We start from the raw sequence: 23219 nt of genomic DNA, 5'->3' as shown, positions 1-23219 counted from the left end.
AGATAGTAATAGACAATCAGAATTCCTGAGTGACTCATTTATCATTTTTGACGCCCTGTAACTTGTACATTTCTTTCTTTTCTGAAGAGGACATGCAGAAACACACACGACATTCCAGCTTCCCAGGTTGCATTCCACACCTGCGTCTGGGCAGTGGCGTTTCTTCAAGGGAGTTACATGAGTCTCTGTCCTCACTCCCAGTGCTGACCATGCCTCTGTGTGTCAGACCCTAGTCCCTTCACTGCTCACTATCTGGTAACCCACTGTTACCTGGTGCTCACTTCTATTTTTTATTCAGGGTAGACATTCTCAGTTCAAGGAGGTTGAGTTGGCCTGGTGCAGCTGTGGCTTAGTTTTCAGCAGGACTCTTCCTGTGTCGCTAGGAAGATACAGTTCACTCTGTGGGAACCAGAACTCTGGACCCACTGCGTCTGCAGCTGTCTGTGCTTCACTCCCAGTTGCGGGATGGGTAAGATGGACTATTTATATTGGAAGGTGTGTACTTCCAGGCCCCAAGACTTGGACCTCTAAACTTTCCCTAATGTCCCTAATGGCTCCTGTCGCTGCACAGGGTTGATTTCACACCACAGCCGCCAATGTGGTGCTTGTTTCTTGTTAATCTTCTCCAAACAGCAGGATGTCATTAATAGAGTAGGACAATTGATGTTCCGTGTATTGTCTAGGTGGTACGAGTCATTTGGGATCATATTCAAACTGAAGGAGAAAACTGTAAATGTGTGCTGTTGTCCATCCATGCGAGAGAGAACTCTGCTAACAGGAGTGGAAAAGCCTGCAGAAGCTACACCGATGGCCGCAGACCATGCAGCCGTGCCTTTCTGGGCCACTGTGGCAGGGGTTCATGGGCTGACCATTTAGGCTCCATATGTTTTCTTTATGTTTCCTCTACAGGGTCATTTCTAAGCTTTCTTTATAACTTTGTTATATACAGGCACATTTTCATAAATGTTCTAATATTTTCTCCATGCATTAGTAGCAGATTGCGAGGTCTATAAACGTTTTAGTCTACCGTGTTGCTGAAAGCAAGATGGAGAATATTTTTCACATAACAGCTGTGAGAGAAAAAGGCAAAATACAGCAGCTTCACAGGGTCACAAAGTGAAAAAAGTATGTGTGTGCTTGAGCATTGTATGCGAGTAACTCTTTGGTTAGAAATAGGAAAGCATTATGAAGGACTTGGATAGGTTCCAAGAGGAGAAAGGAGAAGCCGTACCTTTAGGTGCGCCCTTGCTCGGATTAAGTTGACAGATTACTTACACACCCATGGCATTAAAATACCAAGGAATTTTATTTTCTTTGTTTGTATTACATACTGCTTTGAAGTAAGTGAGAGAAGAATTTTGAAAATCTTTTAGGTGTTAAGAAATTATCTTTTATATTATTATTATTACTTTCTCTAGAAAAAGGGCTTTTGAAGAGCTCCTATAGGTGTTAAGGATTGGGTATAGAATGAACATGTTTATTTTGTATTTTGTTATAATTACATAGGAAATTGGATTATCTAAATAGACTCCAATAACTTTCTTGCTATTAAAATCACCTTGGGGCTGATTTCAGATTCATATATTGAGCTTGTCTCCTGTTTGACATAAACTTGTGTGGTTCATTTTCCAGCAAAAATACATGGTTTTTAAGATTTTTTTCTACGAAGTATTTTGAGGGAATAAAAAAAATTTAGGACTTGCATATATTGATTTATTAGTAATCCTATAACCATACTTTGAGAAATTGAATATTTGGATGATTTCGAGATGGCACAATGGCAAAATCTTGCAGTAGAAGAATCCCTGTTGGATAAGCTTTTATCCCTAAATTCTACTTTTTTATTTGCCAGTAAAATGTGAGAAAATGTTCAACATTTTTACTTTGATGCAATAGTAATTTTTCTTTTGATTGTGGAGAAACTCAGGTCCTATTATTATAATATATTTATAATTAAGTTACCAAGGAATTTTATTTTCTTTGTTTTGTATTACATATTGCTTTAAAATAAGTGGGATAGCAGAATTTTGAAAATCTGTTATTTCACTGTTGAATTTTCTCTAATTATGGCTATGGGGTTACTAATAAATCACTATATACATCCTAAATTTTTTGATGCCCTTAAAATACTTTGTAGAAAAAAAATTTAAAATGTTTTAAAGATTTCAATTTTTAAAACATTCATTTAAAATATTACAATGTCTGGTACTATGGGAATATCAAAATAAACATACGACCTACTTTCAAGGAGATCATAGTCTATGAGAAAGGAAAAGATGTGAATATTATGATGTAATCATGGATCAATAGAAATATATACAAACAGATGGGATGATTTGATAGGTTAATTGGGAATTCTGAGTCAGGGAAGACTTCCAGAAAGAGATTATATTTTAGCTCAAGTTTAATCAAAAGATTGATAAACGTGGCCGGGCGCGGTGGCTCAATCCTGTAATCCCAGCACTTTGGGAGGCGGAGACAGGCGGATCACAAGGTCAGGAGATCGAGACCATCCTGGCTAACCCGGTGAAACCCCGTCTCTACTAAAAAATACAAAAAAAAAAAAACTAGCCGGGCGAGGTGGCGGCGCCTGTAGTCCCAGCTACTCGGGAGGCTGAGACAGGAGAATGGCGCAAACCCGGGAGGCGGAGCTTGCAGTGAGCTGAGATCCGGCCACTGCACTCCAGCCTGGGCGACAGAGCGAGACTCCGTCTCAAAAAAAAAAAAAAAAAAAAAGATTGATAAACGTGTTAACATAAAAAAAAATAAAATTAGGAGAATCAATGTTCTGTGTAGTTCATTGAGTGCCTCCAATTTTTAAGCTGTAGTGTTGTTATACATGAGCTTAATGCTTAGCAGCTCCCGTCTTTGCACAGAGCACGCTCTACACAACCCTCCAGGATTACAGAAATTGGCCTAAATCACATGCTGCCTTTCCACACTGACAGGTACCAGAGGAAACATCTTCCTTTCTCTCTGCAGGAGCCCCGTCCTGGTTTTCCAGTGCAACTCCCGCCACGTGATTTGCTTAGACTGTTTCCACTTATACTGTGTGACAAGACTCAATGATCGGCAGTTTGTTCATGACCCTCAACTGGGCTACTCCCTGCCTTGTGTGGGTAAGTCTAGCATGTTTTCTCTCCATTTCTAATACCAATAAAGAACAGAAGAAGAGCCGTTGATTTAAAACTGACTTAGATACATATAAACCCTAGCAGAAGAGTTGAAAATTTAAATTTGATCATTGCTGGATATGAAACATTAATGTTTTGATCACAAAAGATAAAAGTTCTGGGGAATAAAGGAATTGTGTTGAACTGGAAAATGCATAATTTGCATAAAGGCGTTGAGAATAAGTTTTCAATATTATTCAGCCAAGGTATACTAAGTTTTTCTGTGGGTTAGAGTCACTCCCCATGTTCTAGATTTGTTACCTGGAACTAGAGTAGTCTTACCAAATTTTTAAATTGTATGCCTCTGTCACTCAAAATGTTGAACACATACTCAATATATATAAAGTAACATATATGAAGAAGAAAGAAGAGTGAGATCAACCTGAACTGCTTAATATTTCATCTTTTAACATTACAAAGAACCCTTTACTTGTACTATACCGTTATTACATATATACATTTTAATCGAAGTGAAATACATGTCACCAATTCACCATTTTGAAGTGTACAGTTCAGTGGCATTTAGTGCATTCACAATGTTGCACAACCACTACCTCTATCCGGCTTCAAAAGTCTTTGAACACCTCCTACCCAGGTAATCACTGCCCTTGACCCTCTGCCCCAGCCCCAGCCACCACCAATCACTTCCTTTCTCCATGGATTTGCCTATTGTAGATATTTCCTGTAAAAGAAATCATACAATAGGTGACCTTTCATGTCTGCCTTATTTCACTTAGCATAACGTGTTTGAGGTTTATTCAAGTTGTAAAATGTATGAGTATTTCTTTCCTCTTTATGGCTGAATAATATTCCACCGTGTGGATACTCCGCAATTTGTGCGTCCATTCATCTGCTGATGGGCATTTGTGTTGTTTCCATCTTTTTGGCTATTATGAATAAACATATATAAGTTTCTGTATGCACATTTGCCTTCGTTTATCTTGGATATATACCAAGAAGCAGAATTCGAAGTTTAACCTTAAGGAGAACTGGTCACTGTGTTCCACAACTGCCATACCGTTTTATATTGCCACCAGCAGAGGAGCATTTCTCCACATCCTTGCCATCACGTGTTACTGTTTCTAACTAGTCATCCTAGTAAGGGTGAAGTGGTGTCTTATTGTGGATTTGATTTTCATTTCTCTCACGATTGTGATGTTGATTATCTTATGTGGTTGTTTCCTATTCATATATCTTCTTTATGGGAATGTCTGTTCAAGTCCTTTCTTTGCTCATTTTTAAATTGAGTTATGTTTTTGTTGTTGAGTTGTAAGAGTTCCTTATATATTCTGAATACTGGATCCTTATCAGATACAGGATATGCACGTATTTCTCCCATTCTGTAGGTTGTCTTTTCACTTTCTTCATAACGTCCTTTGATGAACAAAAGTTTCTAGTTTTGATGAAATGTAATTTATCTGTTTTTGTTGTTGCTAATACTTTTGGTGTCAAACATAAGACTTCATTGCCATATCTAAGATCATGACGATTTGCTTCCATATTTTCTTCCAATAGCTTACCTCTAATATTTAAGTCATTGATCTCTTTGACGTTATTTATGTACCTGGAGTGAAGTAAAAGTTCCTATCTCTCTCTATGTATAAATGACTGCAGTGTGATTAAACATGTTTCATTAATTCTTCAAAACTAAATTTGAAACTATGGGATACCTTGACTCAGTGGTGAGGTTTTAAGTTCAATTTATTTCAAGACTTAGTTTTGATGTCAATTATAGCTAAAAACATACCTCGAAATGATAAAAAGATGCAAATGGAATAAATTAATTGCTTTGTTGACTTTATAAATTATGATACTCATTTTTAAGCATATCTACCAATAATGCAAGAATTTTTAAAATTAAGATTTGCATAATACATGTTAACATATTGTTAAGGAAAACCTATTGAAAGTTATTGTGCCTTTATTTTTAACAAAAGCATTCAAAATCTAGTGAAGTAATTATTTACAGATTGGAAAACTCTGTAATGCTTTTAATGTGACAATTTTGTTTTGGTTAGCTTTCTTCCTTCACAAAGCCACAAACAATGGAAACATTTCTAAACACACATTTTCAAGTCTTCTCTTCATACTCTATCTTTTTAATTATCAGTTCATTTTGAAGTCATTTCCTTTTAATGTGTATCTTTTTATTTCAGAGAATTTCAAGCATCCAAATGTAAGGAAAAATATTACAGTGAACCTTCCTGTACCCATTAGTCAGGATTTGTAGTGTATCAAGACACTCTAGACCTTTCTTGTAATTCTCGCCCAATAACCTGTAATCAGCCATTTTTCTCAGGAGCTCTGGCTCCCTTTAGTAGGAAATAGTATTTAGAAGTCTTGGTGCTTGGAGTGCTCGTTGGCACCATGTTGATTACTGTTTCTAGGCCTAAGGGAACAAGCTAGGAGACATGTTTTGTTTTGTGTTTTAAGTGCAAACTGCAATATTAGTTATACTAACATTTTCAGTTCAAATCCAGTGTTACCAAATTTTCATTGACAAGTCACCAGTGTTACAACTGTTGTTTCTTTCACCCTTGGCAAAAATTCTGTTACTGAGTGATACCAACAAAATTACTCATTTGCCTTATTTTGGAATGCACCCACAATAGTATCAGTATTACAATATTAACACCATCACCCAAGTATGATTACTGAAAACAGTGTTCAGATTTTTGCAGTTTGTTTTGTCATTAGAGTATATCCTTATAGGGATATAAACTCATACAAGTTAATGTATAATTATGTCATCAGTTGAATACATATTTCTCATTGCTTTTATTTTTTTTAATTTTTTAATTTTTTTTTTTTTTTTTTTTGAGATGGACTCTTGCTCTGTTGCCCAGGCTGGAGTGCAGTGGCATGATCTCAGCTCACAGCAACCTTGGCCTCCCAGGTTCAAGTGATTCTCCTCTCTCAGCCTCCCGAGTAGCCGAGACTGCAGGTGCATGCCACCATGCCCTGCTAATTTTTGTATTTTTAGTAGAGGTGGGGTTTTGCCATGTTAGCCAGGCTGGTCTCTAATTCCTGACCTCAGGTGATCCACCTGCCTCAGCCTCCCAAAGTGCTGGGATTACAGGCGTGAGCCACTGCACCTGGCCTTTCATTGCTTTTAAATTTATTTTGTTTTCATAGTATGTGAAATATTTCCATTATTCCAAAGCTAAAGCTACAAAACATGCTATATTCAAAGAAATATACCCTTTAATCTACATTATCTTTCTCTCCCAAAGGTAAATAATAAATAAATAAATAAATAAATAAAGGTAAATAATATTCCTTTTCTCTCCCAAAGGTAAACCTTTATTAAAAACAATCACCTATTTTAAAAATAAGTAAACACACTATAGACGATATCAATAATGATATAGATGTGTCACCTTCTTAAGTAAAACGTAGATTATGCACATTTTTCTTCACCTTTTTTTGCTCTAAGGTATATATGTATTATATTTTAAAGATCACTCCCTAGTCTGTTATAGATATTTTCTTCCATTTAAAAATATATAGCATTATCGAATTCCTTTGTGTAGGTATAGCTTACTTTCTCCTTATTGGCAAATGCTAAGTTTTCATTTTTTTACTCTAACTATTGCTACAACTGATAGACTTGTGTGCACCCACATTTTCATATTGTTGTCAGAGTATTACTGAGATCTGCTCCCTAGAAGAGGGGTTACTGCACCAAAGGGAAAATGTGTATTTATTTTACTGTTTCCAAATTCCCCTCCCAGTAGTGGTGCGCTTTCCATACCCACCAGCAATGTCAACTGCAAAGTGCAGCATCAGGCTCTCCACTTCCTCCCCAACAGGGGAGCTGAAAGGCTTTTGCTCTGTTTCTAATTACATATTTGAGAAATGGTATTCTATGTAGTTGGCTGTATTTTTCTTTTTAATTTTAAACAAGAGCGTCTTTTCATATGTTTAGGATCCTTTGGCGTTTCTTGTTCTCAGTCATGTTGAAAACATCACCTTTTCTTTCAGGGACAGGTTAAATATATTATTTTCAAAAATATTTTCTATATAGCACACTGTTGACAGCCCCTTATAGATACAGAAAAAGTTATCAAAGTTGGGTCACTTGTAAAGAATGGGCATAAATTAACTTTAATTTTGGTAGTTCTTTGCCATGAGATAACTAACAACTTCCTTGAAAAGAATTTTGAGTGGTCAAGCTCTGTGTTGCTAAAATGCATTATATGGATTCTACTATATATTAATTGTGTTTTAAATACCTTTGAGACTTTTATTTTTAAATTCAATATGCCAATGCCATCCTCAGAATCTTATGCACTGCTGGGTTCAACTCCTTGGTTTTAATAGGGAATGAGGCAGGGGATGAATGGATTGAAAGATGTTGCTTTGCAAAGTTTTTTTGGAATCCTTTTATATATTTTTTGTGAATGTGGCCACCTCATCACTGGTTACTTAAATATAATACTCATAGAAATTTGCTTTTATTTTTTAAAATACCAGTTGCTATTGAAAATGTATATTTCCTGGCACCTCTTTTCTTTAATGTTTAATAACAACAAGTGCAAAAGTTACATATTTGTGTATTTTGCTGTTTAAAAAAAAATGAGCTAGTAACCAGACGCTGAGACAGGCTAGAAACAACTGTACTGTCATTCAACTTGTCAGTCTTCCACATGGCAGGTTCGGTTCCGTCCCTGTTTCTTCATAGCTTCAACCACGTTTTAGTATGCATCTCCGTAAGGACTCACTCATAAGAAAATATAGTTTGGTTTGTCACAAGATTGTTTAGCATGTATTATTTCAGCCTTTTAAAAAACTGTATATCCAATTATAATGTTTCCCTATATTATGCAAAGAGAAACTTTCAGATGTCATAGATTTTATTTTGTCAAGAACAAACTGGATTTTCTTTAATATTTGCTCAACCGAGACACTCATTTTGTTTATTACTTGCTTAGTTTTTAAATGTCTTGCTAAATATAATGGCTCCCTACTCTCGTTAGCTTCTATCTCGGAGCCTATTTTATAATCACATTGATGTTCACATATGTACCAACATGGTCAGTGTTGCCATTTTCTCATTTTCCTCATGTTTGGATTATTAGTTCTGTCTTTAATTAATAGTTTCTTTGAAGGATTATTTTTAAGTCACTTATCTGTTTTAATAGGGTTAATTTAATTAAAATGAGATAAGTTATCCATTATTCTTTTAGCCAAGCACAGATGACCTTCCGCTGAAAGGTAACTGATAAGAGAGGGCTCCACTTTCCAATGGTGGTTGTGGGACTCCCTGTTCCCTTGGGATAACCCCTTTGCAGTACATGACATACGATCATCCAATATACAGACTAGGGTATGAGATGGTACACGTATCATTCTATGCATGCAGTACATGACATACAATCATCCAATATACAGACTAGGGTATGAGATGGTACACGTATCATTCTATACATAAAGTCTTCGTGGAGGTCAGTTCTTTTCATATTTTGCAGAATACCTCTGTAAGTCCTAATATTACCCCCATAAACCAGTGAACCATTTTGCACAAATCCTGGGTTATATACGGCACCTCAGAAAACCCTAGTTCAAATTCTGGCTCTGAATCTTACCATATACATAATATAGGGCAAGATTCTTCACCTTCGTGTGACTTGATTTCATCTTACGTAAAAGGGGGATAATGTAATAGCATCATTTTATGTGGACAAATTAAAATAATGCCTTATGAAGTACCTTTAGGGTACATGCTGAAGACAGTAAGCACGCAGTGTATAGTGGCTTTTGTTGTTTTGGTTGTGATTTAAGCATGTACTCCCGTAAACATGTACATATTGTGTTTGTGCCTATGTCTGCATGTATGTGTATATTTACAGAGAAATGCGCATTTGGACATTCTTTAATTGTAGATTGGGATTTCCTATAACTCAATGCATAAATCAGCCAATTACCCATCTATCTGGTGATCTGTCTTCTTGGTTTATTTGGCTTTGCCTTGATTCGTGGAGCATAGAACAAGACACGTAAAATAAAATGATAATAAAATAGAAATAGAAAATCAAAGCTTATAGTCTGGGCACAGTGGCTCATGCCTGTAATCCCAACACTTTGGGAGAACGAGGCAGGCAGATCACTTGATGCTAGGCACGAGACCAGCCTGACCAATATGATGAAACCCTGTCTCTACTGAAAACACAAAAAGTAGCTGGGTGTGGTGGTGCATGCCTATAATCTCAGCTACTAGGGGGGCTGAGACACGAGAATCGCTTGAACCCAGGTGGTAGAGGCTGCAATGAGCCACGATCATACCATTGCACTCCAGCCCAGGTGACAGAGCAAGATTCTGTCTCAAAAAAAAAAAAAAAAAAAAAAGAAAAAGAAAAAAGAAGGAAAGAAATCAAAAGTTTATCAAACTGTAAGTCAAAACAGATGATCAGGAACAAGAGCTGATGGAACCCATATTACTCCCAGGGCACCGCTTTCTTCTATGCTGGGGTGAAAGCTTATATCAATGTCCATGAGTCTTGTAAATAATCTGTATTGGCCAGGCGCAGTGGCACACACCTGTAATCCCAGCACTTTGGGAGGTCAAAGCAGGCAAATCACCTGAGGTCAGGAGTTTGAGACCAGCCTGGCCACCATCTCCACTAAAAATACAAACATTAGCCAGGCGTGGTGGCGGGTGCCTGTAATCCCAGCTACTCGGGGGACTGAGGCAGGAAAATCACTTCAACCCGAGAGGTGGAGGTTGCAGTGAGCCGAGATCATGCTTCTGCACTCCAGCCTGGGCGACAGAGCAAGACTCCGTCTCAATAAATAAATAAACAAACAAATAACATATATTAATAATATGTATGGAAAACAGAAATGACAGTTAATTCTGTAAAGAAACAAAGACTGTGTTGAAATTATGGAAGCTGGACTGCCACAGGAAGGCGTCAGAGTCCAGGCCTGATTCTGTCTGTGGTCAGATGCAGCGCAGCACCTGACAACAGGATGGGCACTTTGGGCACGTTGCTGATCGTGCACTCCCAATGCTGTGGAATGCCTCTCTGGAGGTTCTTGGTTGACCTCCTCAGCAATCCTAATGGTATAAAATGACTGGACCTCCAGAGTCAGACCCCAGTGTTGTCTTTGGCTTATGGAATCTCGGGAGTAGCCCTTGCTGATTTCTCTGAAGAGCGGTCCATTGATCTCTCCACCATCCCAGTTTAAAATGCCTGTGTGAATTGTTTTGAGCCCCCGTGGGAACTACTGGCTATTTTTGGATTGTAATTCCTCCCATAAAATTAAAGCAAGATTTATTTATGCAATCAAAGGACATTTTATCCCTAAAGCCATCGGTTCCTTTCAATGATAAAGTTTGTATCTAATCAGAAAAGATGGATTACTCTGGTACTGAAATCCACAGATCCAATCCACTCCTTGATTTTCCTGAACGTAGGGGTGTGAATGAAGCTGTAAGTGGGGTAGATTCATTGGTAAATATGTTCTTTGAATGTGTGTTTCTATCTTGGTGTGCTCCAAAGGACTTTGATCCCCACAAATTAGAATGACTCCTCCCGCTGGGGTAGCATGGTCACTACCCAACCCGTGGGAAGAAGCCCTGTTCTATGCATGGCACTGTTCCTGGCTCTTCTGTGCTTTGCTGTAAATGCAAATATAGCCCTTACCTCCTCTCCACCCTGCCCCCAACCCATACAAATGGCCCTTTCCCCCAAATTCATTATTTAGTGTCTCCTTGGCCTAGGAAATCATGTAATAGAATTTGAATACTGACATTATAAGAGCACAATAATTTTTAAAACCCTGAGATCAGTTTTCTGGAACTGTTAAATATATTTATATGTATATATAGAGAGAGTTAAGAAACTATTTTCCAAATTACACTGGTCTCATGCACCAAATGTCTTGTTAACAGTGTCTGTATATATTCATTTCTACTATCTTACTATCAAGATGTATGTAATAAGATGTCTTTTTTGTTTCTATCATCTAGTTTTTTGTGTCTCTTTCAAAATTATGAAGGTAAACACCTTCAAAGCTCAATTTTGGACATATACATTCTTCAAGGTAGGGCCAGGCAACAATGAGCCAATCTTTTTCATTGACAAAATTATGATGATGAATAATTAAAACTGGCTTAAAATACCATCCAGGTAAAAACCCTGCTCTCCTAGTGTGAACTCATTATTTGACCAGATATTGTGTTATACTTTCTAAGGGTGGGATATGAAATTCTATTTCCCTAAGATTCAAAACTGAGTAATGATTAGCGAGCGCTTTCTATAAATATGGTGCCATTCTTAGTGCTTACTCATAAACATCTGTTGAATCTCCACAAAGCCCTGTTGGGATGGATGTTATTATTCTTCTCCCTTTTATAGATGAAGGAATGGAACCTCAGAAGTTCATTAAATTGCACATGCTGGTGTACAAGCCAGAGAGTTATGGCTCTAGCACCTGTGTTCCTAATCACTGTGTGAATAGATAAGCCTGCATCAACAGTTAAACTAACATACCTTTGAAAGTTCTATGAGAAGAAGGCCAAGAAAAGAATATTTCTAATTTATTAGCACTATTTCATATTTAAAACAACTATACGGTAGAAATTATTATTTTTATTTGTACAGAGGAAGAGGTAAAGCCTTGATATGACTAAGCAACCAGGATCACAGAGTTAGGAGGAGGAAAGCTGAGAGTTCAACCCAGATACGGTTGGCTCCAGAGCTCCGTGTTCCTGCTTCCCTGCTGCCTGCTTCTCCCTAGGCTGTGGTCTTCAACCCCATATATGCTTTTCAGTCACATAGAAGTTTTTAAAGATCCCAATGCCGAGGTCATGCCTCAGACCAATTAAATGCTAACCTTTTAGGTTAGGCATTAGGGTTTGTTAAAGTTCTCAGGTTTAAACATTTGAGAACTACTGCAGGGGTGAGCATTCTGTAAGCAACAAGGTATTTTCAATGGGAGTCTATAGCATTCGTAAATGCAAAAATACTCCCTTTGCCCATGTCTATTTCATCTGTAAGTGATTTGACTCCCTAGCTAGCATGGATTTTTCAATACATTTTCATGAAGTTGAAAATAAGATTGACAAACATAGCCAAAACAGCCTATTTCCAGAACCTCTGACAAACTCTTACCTAAAGATATGGGCTTTGGTAAAAACTTTATAATTATCCTGAAAGGTTTGCTGTCTTTTTGCTCTACCGGCTTTTACTAATAGTCTGTGCTCGGAATTATTTTCAAATGACAAAGCACCCTCTGCATCTCCTTTTAAAACCGAGTAGCACCCACGCAACTTGTTGGAGCTTCATGTGTTTAGGTTGACTTGTTGAGAGTGCTGATGTAGAATGATGGGTACTATGCAAAATGCACTTACTACTTGACCTTTATAAGCCCTGGCAGCACAGATTTTTCTGTAGCTCTAGGGGGCTGAGGAAGTAGTTTCCCACCTTCCCTATGACATGCCATTGGCCTCACCATTAGTACCATTCAAGTCCGTCCGTTTTTTTGTTTTTGCCTTTTGTTTTTTGTTTTTACTGTTGTGCTCCCAGGTCACTTTTCATGTAATTCCAGCTTTTACCTAACTTAGAATGCAATTCCCTTTCCATCTAATACGTCAGCTCACCACCTATAATCCATTATGCTTCTTGGTTGTTGTCAGTCATAGCGCAGTATGTGACAGATCATTCTGATCCTTTTCAGTTGCAGAGACATTCTTGATGCCTAGGGAGTCAAGAAACCTGGGTTGCAGACACCTATTTAGGGAGCAAAACATCAAATATAATACAAAGGACCATTTTTTGGCTTTTGAACATTGCTCTCCTAAATACAAATAATCATGTCAGTATAACTCCTAAAACACATTGGGAAACTAGGGAAATATATTAAAAGATGAATTACAAAAGAATATATGCAAAAAGACTCCACACATATTAAAACTTCAACATAATTAGTTGCTACAGAATTGCTAACTTAGGCTGGGTGCCGTGGCTTAAGCCTGTAATCCTAGCACTTTGGGAGGACTACATGAATCACTTAAGCCCAGGAATTTGAGGCTAGCCTGGTGCAACATAGGGAAACCGCTTTTCTACAAAAAATTTAAAAATTAGGTCAATGTGTTGGGGCACATCTACAGTCTCAGCTACTTGGGAAGCTGAGGTGGGAGGATTGCTTGAGCTCGGGAGACTGAGGGTGCAGCAAGCCATGATTATGCCATTGTACTCCAGCCTGAGTGACTAAGACCCTGTCTTAAAAAAAAAAAAAAAAAAAAAAAAAGAATTGTTAACATAAAATATAAAATGATGGACACACATTCAAAAGAGGTAAGAATATAAATTCATACATTTCAAAAAAGCAATTTGGCAATCTGGCAATCCATATTATAAGCTTTAAAATATTAACAAACTACCCAGAGCCTACCCACACACAGTCTCCATGTATCTGCCTGTCTGTTTGCCTGCCTTGCTGAAATAGGCAGCCCGTTCTCTTTCTAGCTCCTGGACCTTGTGTAATTATAATTGCCACTGTGAAAACGGTGGCACCAGGATTGAATCCCCATTGACACGAACTGTTGATGTGCTTGCAGTCCAAGTTCAAAGTTCCTTCTGCCTCCAAATTAATTGAAATTAAATCAGATTTCCTAAGCTTCCGAGTTTAAACTCCTTTCTGTTGTATTTTTGGGAATGATTTAGCAATTTTGACAGTTTTCCTTTGATTTGGATGCATGAGGTAGTGTAAAGTCAGGGTAATAGTCTAACTTCTCTAACCAAAGCAACACTGGAATCGCAGTGGCTGAACAGGGTCAAGGTTGATTTCCCCTCATGCCATGGTCCAGTGTGGGTTGGCCGAGGGGCCTCTGATCACTCATTATTCAGGGACCCAGACCCCGACTCCTGCCGTCCTGTGGTTCTGTCACCCACAGCAGCCCCTGTGTCTCGGCTGGATCCTCTTCATGGGGCCAGCTGGCGGAGGAAGAGCAAGCAGCACACCACACTGGAGAGTCAGGTTTAGATCCCAGGCCTGCACATGGAGCATGTCACTTATTTCCACGTTCCTTGTACCAGAACTCAGCCACATGGCCCTGCCTTGCCACGCCGTATGTGTTTGTGTGTTCAGGGAGTAGAAGGGATGGGGTAGGAAACAGGGTCTGGCCCTGTGCCAAGGAGAAAAAGCAAACAGGCTGTCAACACACAGCAGTCTCTCACGCTGGTGGAGAGGAGGATGAAACATAAAATTTATTGAATGGCTTCTCAGCTTTCCTCTTCCTGCTTGCAACAGGAACAACACTCAATCAAGAGACTTCATTATAAGGAGTGACTGGTACATGGACAAGGACCAGAAAAAGAGCTGTAGGACAAAATTGATGGTGTTGCAGAGCTCATTCTAGCTGGATCAACAAGGCACTGTCTGTTCGGTCATCTGTTTGGCCTTGGAAGTGCTGCTTTTATAAAATCTACTGCAGAGAAGACAAGAGAATTTTATGTTTGCTTGATGCACGCGTGTGTCTTTAGTGGATTACGGATGAAGGGATTCTGTCCGTCCATTTGAAACAGCACCAGTAGCATCACTGCCTTCCTCTCTGGGAGGAACACCAAGAGATCTTTGTCCAGTTCTTACTTTCCTGGAATTTCTACTCTCCAAACGAATGACTTTCCTCTTCTTCCTCTTCTTCCACCTCCTCCTCCTCCTCCTCCTCCTCCTCCTCCTTCTTCTTCCTCCTCCTCCTCCTTCTTCTTCCTCCTCCTCCTCCTCCTCCTTCTTCTTCCTCCTCCTCCTCCTCTTCCTTCTTCTTCTTCTCCTTCTCCTCCTCCTCCTCCTCTTCCTTCTTCTTCTTCTCCTTCTCCTCCTCCTCCTCCTCTTCCTCCTCCTCCTTCTTCTTCTTTTCCTTCTCCTTCTCCTCCTCCTCCTCCTCCTCTTCCTCCTCCTTCTTCTTCTTCTGCATCTTATTAAGTGTTTAAAGATAAAATAACATTCAAAAATAAGATGGGAATGTTCTGAATAGCAGAGAGAATAAAACAATTTTTTCCACCCATTTCTGCCAAAAACTCTTAAAAAGCACATTCTACCTTTGTTTTATGGGGGCTAACACAATTTTTAAGTATAAATTTATTACTTATTCAAAGAGATGTAGAAAGATGTCTGTCAGTGCTTAAGATAGCTACAAAAGTTGCTCAAAACAGCTGTCTTTAGGATTTCTTCTTTTTAGTGTGTGTTTGTGTGCTGTGTATGTGTGGATAGATAAATGGATAGATGAATGGATGGATGGGTTGATTGATTGATAATAGATAGATAGATGATAGATAGGTAGGTAGGTAGGTAGGTAGGTAGATAGATAGATAGATAGATAGATAGATAGATAGATAGATAGATAGATAAACAGATAGTAGAATGACCTGAATTCTTTTCCCCTGCCTCATCAGCAGCTGGCGCAATTTTTGAATGTGTGCATTCTGCATTATCAGCAGAGTGAGCACCTCCTGAGACTGGGAGGATTCTTAACAGTAGTCGATAAAATACTAATTGACCTTTAAATATATCATTTTAAATGGTTTGATGTATTCTTAAATTTAATATGAGCCATATTATGCATACACAAGAGTGCTTATAGCACTTGTATAGTTGTAGATTTGCATAGTTATAGAAAACCTCTGTAACCACCACTTGGATCAGACAATGTGAGCCAGCAGCCCAGAAGCTTCTGTGTGACCTCCTCCATAACCACCTCCTCTGCCTATCTAGATATAACTACTATCTGATCTTAATAATTATCATTCCCTGCTTTTCTTTTTTTTTAATTTTTAATTTTTATTTTTAATTTTTTTATTATTATTATACTTTAAGTTCTTGGGTACATGTGCATAACGTGCAGGTTTGTTACATAAGTATACTTGTGCCATGTCGGTGTGCTGCACCCATCAACTCGTCAGCACCCATCAACTCGTCATTTACATCAGGTATAACTCCCAATGCCATCCCTCCCCCATCCCCCCTCCCCATGATAGGCCCTGGTGTGTGATGTTCCCCTTCCTGAGTCCAAGTGATCTCATTGTTCAGTTCCCACCTATGAGTGAGAACATGCGGTGTTTGGTTTTCTGTTCTTGCGATAGTTTGCTGAGAATGATGGTTTCCAGCTGCATCCATGTCCCTACAAAGGACACAAACTCATCCTTTTTTATGGCTGCATAGTATTCCATGGTGTATATGTGTCACATTTTCTTAATCCAGTCTGTCACTGATGGACATTTGGGTTGATTCCAAGTCTTTGCTATTGTGAATAGTGCCGCAATAAACATACGTGTGCATGTGTCTTTATAGCAGCATGATTTATAATCCTTTGGGTATATACCCAGTAATGGGATGGCTGGGTCATATGGTACTTCTAGTTCTAGATCCTTGAGTAATCGCCATACTGTTTTCCATAATGGTTGAACAAGTTTACAATCCCACCAACAGTCTAAAAGTGTTCCTATTTCTCCACATTCTCTCCAGTACCTGTTGTCTCCTGACTTTTTAATGATTGCCATTCTAACTGGTGTGAGATGGTATCTCATTGTGGTTTTGATTTGCATTTCTCTGATGGCCAGTGATGATGAGCATTTTTTCATGTGTCTGTTGGCTGTATGAATGTCTTCTTTTGAAAAATGTTCATATCCTTTGCCCACTTTTTGATGGAGTTGTTTGTTTTTTTCTTGTAAATTTGTTTGAGTTCTTTGTAGGTTCTGGATATTAGCCCTTTGTCAGATGAGTAGATTGCAAAAATGTTCTCCCATTCTGTAGGTTGCCTGTTCACTCTGATGGTAGTTTCTTTTGCTGTGCAGAAGCTCTTTAGTCTAATTAGATCCCATTTGTCAATTTTGGCTTTTGTTGCCGTTGCTTTTGGTGTTTTAGACATGAAGTCCTTGCCCATGCCTATGTCCTGAATGGTATTACCTAGGTTTTCTTCTAGGGTTTTTATGGTATTAGGTCTAACATTTAAGTCTCTAATCCATCTTGAATTAATTTTTGTATAAGGAGTAAGGAAAGGGTCCAGTTTCAGCTTTCCACTTATGGCTAGCCAATTTTCCCAGCACCATTTATTAAATAGGGAATCCTTTCCCCATTTCTTGTTTTTGTCAGGTTTGTCAAAGATCAGATGGCTGTAGATGTGTGGTATTATTTCTGAGGGCTCTGTTCTGTTCCATTGGTCTATATCTCTGTTTTGGTACCAGTACTATGCTGTTTTGGTTACTGTAGCCTTGTAGTATAGTTTGAAGTCAGGTAGCGTGATGCCTCCCGCTTTGTTCTTTTGACTTAGGATTGTCTTGGCAATGAGGGCTTGTTTTTGGTTCCATATGAACTTTAAAGTAGTTTTTTCCAATTCTGTGAAGAAAGTCATTGGTAGCTTGATGGGGATGGCATTGAATGTATAAATTACCTTGGGCAGTATGGCCATTTTCACGATATTGATTCTTCCTATCCATGAGCATGGTATGTTCTTCCATTTGTTTGTGTCCTCTTTTATTTCACTGAGCAGTGGTTTGTAGTTCTCCTTGAAGAGGTCCTTTTCATCCCTTGTAAGTTGGATTCCCAGGTATTTTATTCTCTTTGAAGCAATTGTGAATGGAAGTCCATTCATGATTTGGCTCTGTGTTTGTCTGTTACTGGTGTATAAGAATGCTTGTGATTTTTGCACATTAATTTTGTATCCTGAGACTTTGCTGAACTTTCTTATCAGATTAAGGAGATTTTGGACTGAGACAATGGGGTTTTCTAAATATACAATCATGTCATCTGCAAACAGGGACAATTTGACTTCTTCTTTTCCTAACCCTGCTTTTCTTTATAGCACTACCACCTATATATACATCCCTAAATAATACAAGTATTTGCCTGCTTTTAACTTTCAAACTGGTGCTTGAAAGATTTTGCCAAATGTCCCTCTCCAGAACCATCTAAATTCCAGTAATGTTCCTAGTCCTGAACCTCTGAATATATGTGCAAATTATTCCATTCAAGGTTTTTTCATTCTTATTTTTGTTATATATATTTTGTTAATTACGCTAGATCATGGCTGTCTTCCTCATTGGGTTGAGGGATGTGTGTTATTGGGTGTGAAAACAGTTTATTATCTTTTTCATCAGATACATTTTGAGCTTACAATCAGAGATTTAAAAGCAAACTGGACTAGTGACTGGGAATAATTGTTTGGATGACAAGATCAGTGTATTGCACTTTGGTGAGAGTGAGTCTTGTATTTGTTTGATGAATTGTAAAAAGCAGAGCTCACTACCTGTGTTAAATATCCTCCATCATCAGTCAGGGTTGTATCCAACACCCTCAACTGCTTCACATTTGGTGTTTTGGGTTCCACATCAGCGAGCCCCATGGCCTGTATCAGAACATGTCAATTGCTGAGAATCACCTAAACGAAGCTGACTTACAGCGGCCAGAGAGCCGCTCAGCAATGTGCGACGTTAGAGACACATTGAGCAACACAGTCTGTGATCCCTGCAGAGTCACAGGAAACGAGATGCCTGCTAGATCTTCCTGAGCTACAGATTTTTGCAACTAGTCAGAACTTTATTCCAGAAGAAAGCAGGGCCTTGTGGGTCAAGAAAAATTTAAGTGTATTTGAGGCTGAAATCCCTTTGGATTTTAAATATATTCTTCCTGGTTCAGACAGGTTAAAAAAAAAATACTGTTCTAGATGTAGATTCCGTTCCTTCATCACGACCGCCATCATCACCACCCACAGGCGTCTATTCAGAGCCTGGTGTTGCTGCATTCGATACTGTATGTTACTTTGGCCACTTACATACAAACACACATACACACACACACACACACACACACACACGCACACATATTCGGTAACTGCGATAAAACTTTATTCTTCCTCCCTGTGTGATGTCTTGTGTTAATGAGACTTCATGCATAGAAATTGCTATGAGCTAGTGACCTCCAACTATCTTTGAAATAATTAATAATGTGCTCAGAAGGGTTGATTTACATATTTATGAGGGTTTATACTGTTTGGCTCCAAAGCAGGAGGCTGAGAGAATTTAATGTTTTAAATGCATACCAAGTTAGCAAGAGGAGGAGTGGTTTAATATTCTAATGTCAAGATGAACATAAACATCTAATACCCAAACCAAGTAATTGTATTATTTATTTCCAGTAAAGTCTGAATGCCCCCAGGTGATCTCACATGTTCTATCACTGATTCTACTCAAGTGTTTGGAAAAAATAATATTTCTTATATTTTCTGCTTTTCAGACCATTACTAGACATCACCAGTCTTGGAATTACATATTTATAGAGGGAAACACTGTATGAAAGGCAGTGGAAAAACACAAGGAAGGAGGAATAAGAACAGCCTTCAAAGAAGTAATCTTATTTACTTCTTCGGCATCATCCCTAACCCCTCCCCAAGCTTTTACCTGTGACAGCTCTTTCTTCTGGCTCAAGCACGGTAGTGCTTTTGGAATCGACCACTGTCTCAGTTTGCCCAGGCGGCCATTACAAAATACCACAGCCCGGGTGGCTTAAACAACAGGAATTTATTTTCCCACAGTTCTAGAGGCTGGAAGTTTGAGATGAAGGTGTCAGCAGGGTTGGTTTCTCCTGAAGCCTCTCTTCTTGGCTGGTAGATCTCATTCTGCCTGTGTCCTCCCATGGTCTATTTTCCCTCTGGTGTGTCCTCATCTCCTTGTCTTCTAAGGACACCAGTCAGATTGGGTGAAGATCTACACCAATGGCCTCATGTTACCTCTTTAAAGGCCCTGTTGCTGGCCGGGCACGATAACTCACACCTGTAATGCCAGCACTTTAGGAGGCTAAGGCAGGTGGATCTCCTGAGGTCAGGAGTTCAAGACCAGCCTGACCAACATGGTGAAACCCAGTCTTTACTAAAAATACAAAAATTAGTTGGGCATGGTGGCACACGCCTGTAATCCCAGCTACTCAGGAGGCTGAGGCAGGAGAATTGCTTGAACCTGGGAAGCGGAGGTTGCAATGAGCCGAGACTGTACCATTGCACTCCAGCGTAGGCAGCAGAGCGAAACGCCATCTCATAAATAAATAAAGGCAGGCTCTATTGCCAAATAGAGTCACATCCTGAGTAACTGGGATTAGAACTTCAATGTATGAATTTGGGAGTACACATTTCATCCTTTAACAAACACTTTCTCAATTCTGAAATAGTTTTTAAATACTCAGCACTCCAAGTTCAGAAAAGGCCTATTGAACATGAGCCCTCTGTACGTAGTTCTGCTCCCCGTAGTTAAACTACCGGATGTTCCTAAGATATGCCTTGTCCTCCAGCCTTCCCCAAAGCCCTTCCCCATGCTCCATGTGGGCTGGTTTCCTGAGCTTCAGCACAGTGTCCCCAGGGAATACAGGGCTCTTTCTGCCAGTTTTCTGATGTGAAAATCTAGACTCACTAGCAGATGTTTCAGGATGGATCCTCCTAACTTTCCTGTGCTTTGTAAATGTAAAGATTCAGTCATCTTCTTGGGGGTGGAGGTGGCTAGGACAGCATTTGCGGTCATGTCTCAGGCCCTGGCTCTCCTAGGATGGATTGTCAGGATCTGAGGCCTCCAAAAAACTTTGTACTGGTTATTGTAGACTAAACTGCCAATAGTAACAGTAAAGCCAACCATGTAATTAGTGGCTCACACACAACTGCAGCGTAATTCTTGCCTGGGGTGGGCATTTCAGGTGGGTGGTGGTTGCCTTCTGAGGGTTATTTGTATCTTTCACCTTTATTATCCCACTGGGCCTCGTCCATATCTCCATGGTCAAGTTCAATCCCCATATTCAAGATCCAGCCGGCAGAGGGGAATGAAATTATAAACTAGGCATGCATCTTTCATATAATCCCAGCCCAGAAATAGTACACACCCCTAAGATCCTTAAGCTAGGCCTTAGTCATTTGGCCATACATACCTTCGAGGAAGCCTCAGTAATGGACCCTGAGTAGAGGCCTAGGAAACAGAGAAAAGAGGAATTTAGGCAGACATCTGGCAGTCTCTGTCAAAAAGATATTCCTCTAGGGGTACTGGGAGCTCAGCTTCCAAGCAGTAGCCTTGGTTATGTTCATGCTTCAGGAACCTTGGGCAAAGTGAGGACCCTGTAGTCAGACGGTGCCAATTCAATGACCAGCCCACTCAACTGGATGTTGAGCTGATTTCCTCATTTTAAAATGAAGAGAATTCTGAACTCAGAAGTCATTAAATCAGATGGTATATAAAAATGACTGACACAGTACCTGGTACCAACTTACCACCAATCCTATACACCAGTTTCAGAATACGTTCTAGAAATGCGTGACTCACGGGAAGCCTGAAGCTGCGATGTAGGTTTAATTGAAGTCGTATAGCTGAAAAGTAAAAATCTGATTTTCTTTTTGACAGTTTCTACATTAATACTTTGATATGGGAATAATTGATTCCTTTGAATCAGGCATTAACATTATAAGAAAAGTAAAATGTTCTACAAATATGTGCTTGTAAAAACAAATAACTTGGAAAGTTATTGATAGTTCTTTGTAAAATTCTTGTATTAGATTTATTTCACAAAACCAGAGTTTCTAAACTAGTCTTTTCCAGAAAGAGGTATATGAAGGAGGATAAATAGCTGCATTACTGAGGCTACCATTCTGTATTATTTTTCTCTTCTTACTGATAGCATTGGTAGGCTGCTTTAACTGGGTTGTTAGTATAACTTCTAAGTCCTTTCCAGAAAATTCTGTATTCTAAATAGGCTGCAGATGAGTAATGAGTAAAACTCATTTAGTGCTTGTGGACTATAATCAAGTGTAATATTAAATAAATATGTAGTCTGAAATTGGAGTCACAGCATTCTAATTGAATTGGGAGGTACACTAAAAGAAGTGGACTCCAGACTATGATTCATTGGCGTACAGGAAGAAAACTATAATTTCCGTGTTTGATTTACTTTTTGTATCTTCTTTTGAATTTTTTTTAGTTTTTCTATGTTTTGTTTTCCATATGTTTAAATGTATATAACATAGGAGCAGTATTTGCATTGAATCAATATTGGTACTCATAATCAATTCTTTATTTTTACTAATAGGGATTCTCCACCAAAATTTTGGAGAGCACTGATCTAGACCAGTAGATTTCATACGTACTATCCTGCTACCCATGGAAAGAGATAAATTTTACATCAAAAGGTATAAACACATAAAATATACACATGCATGTAATTGAAAAACCTTTCACAAAATAATACTTTCCTACTATATGTGATGCACTAATATTTTCAGTTTTAATCTATTTCAGATCATTCAAACCATCCCAAACACGTAAAAATTAACCCTGTCTTGAAGGACTTTCAGGAGGAATACCCGAACTTTCCTTGGGAGCCCACTTCGTGTTTAGTCATTTCAAATATCAGAACCTCTTGTTTCTGATTTTTAAATATAACTCATGTCTTACACTGCAGGAAAAAACTTAATTAGACTAGATTTGAACAAAGTAGAAAAAATGAAGTCATCCATTCATTTTTCTAAACCAATCAGTTTTAAAATTCAGGAAAACATAAATATTTGATACATCTTAACAGAAAGCACATTTCAGATACACATTTCATTTTCAGGAATGCCTTCACTAAAGCCAGATAACATGGATACTGTAGGGATACCAGAGTATCCATGTTATCCCAGCCTAGTCACACCTGGGTGAGGGGCTGCTACCTCCCCTGATGCAATGTCCGGAAGACCCCTACCTCCCTGCACTCCCACCCCCATCCCCCCACCCCCGCACCCCCCACTCAATCAAATCAATATGAGGGGACGGTGCCTCCTAATGGCTCTGCAAGACACACTAGCATCTCAGTCTCGCTGCCGTACCTTTAGATGGATGTTTATCAAACTGTGTTCTGTGGAACCATGGGGAGGGGTTGTCCATAAAGCATATCAAGGATTATTTTACAACAAAAAAGGCGGGGGGATCACAAGGTCAAGAGATCTAGACCATCCTGGCCAAAATGGTGAAACCCCATCTCTACTGAAAATACAGAAAAATTAGCTGGGCATGGTGGCGTGCACCTGTAGTCCCAGCT

The 23219-nt window shown here is 38.9% G+C and overlaps 1 protein-coding gene across 4 annotated transcripts in view; it reads left to right on the top strand.

Moving 5' to 3' along the window:
* The window catches only part of PRKN (parkin RBR E3 ubiquitin protein ligase), a 1413696-nt gene that overhangs the window by 935642 nt on the left and 454835 nt on the right, over nt 1–23219 (top strand). For all 4 annotated transcript variants that reach the window (XM_021936901.1, XM_017957438.1, XM_017957437.1 and 1 more), the window contains one exon: nt 2983–3119. In XM_021936901.1, the coding sequence (XP_021792593.1) occupies nt 2983–3119 (137 nt within the window). The remainder of the gene's footprint in view (nt 1–2982; nt 3120–23219) is intronic.

This window comes from Papio anubis, chromosome 6, assembly GCF_008728515.1.
Source record: "Papio anubis isolate 15944 chromosome 6, Panubis1.0, whole genome shotgun sequence".
In the NCBI taxonomy this organism is placed as follows: Eukaryota; Metazoa; Chordata; class Mammalia; order Primates; family Cercopithecidae; genus Papio; species Papio anubis.
The sequence above is the reverse complement of the archived record's forward strand: the minus strand, read 5'-3'. Positions and strand labels throughout refer to the sequence as shown.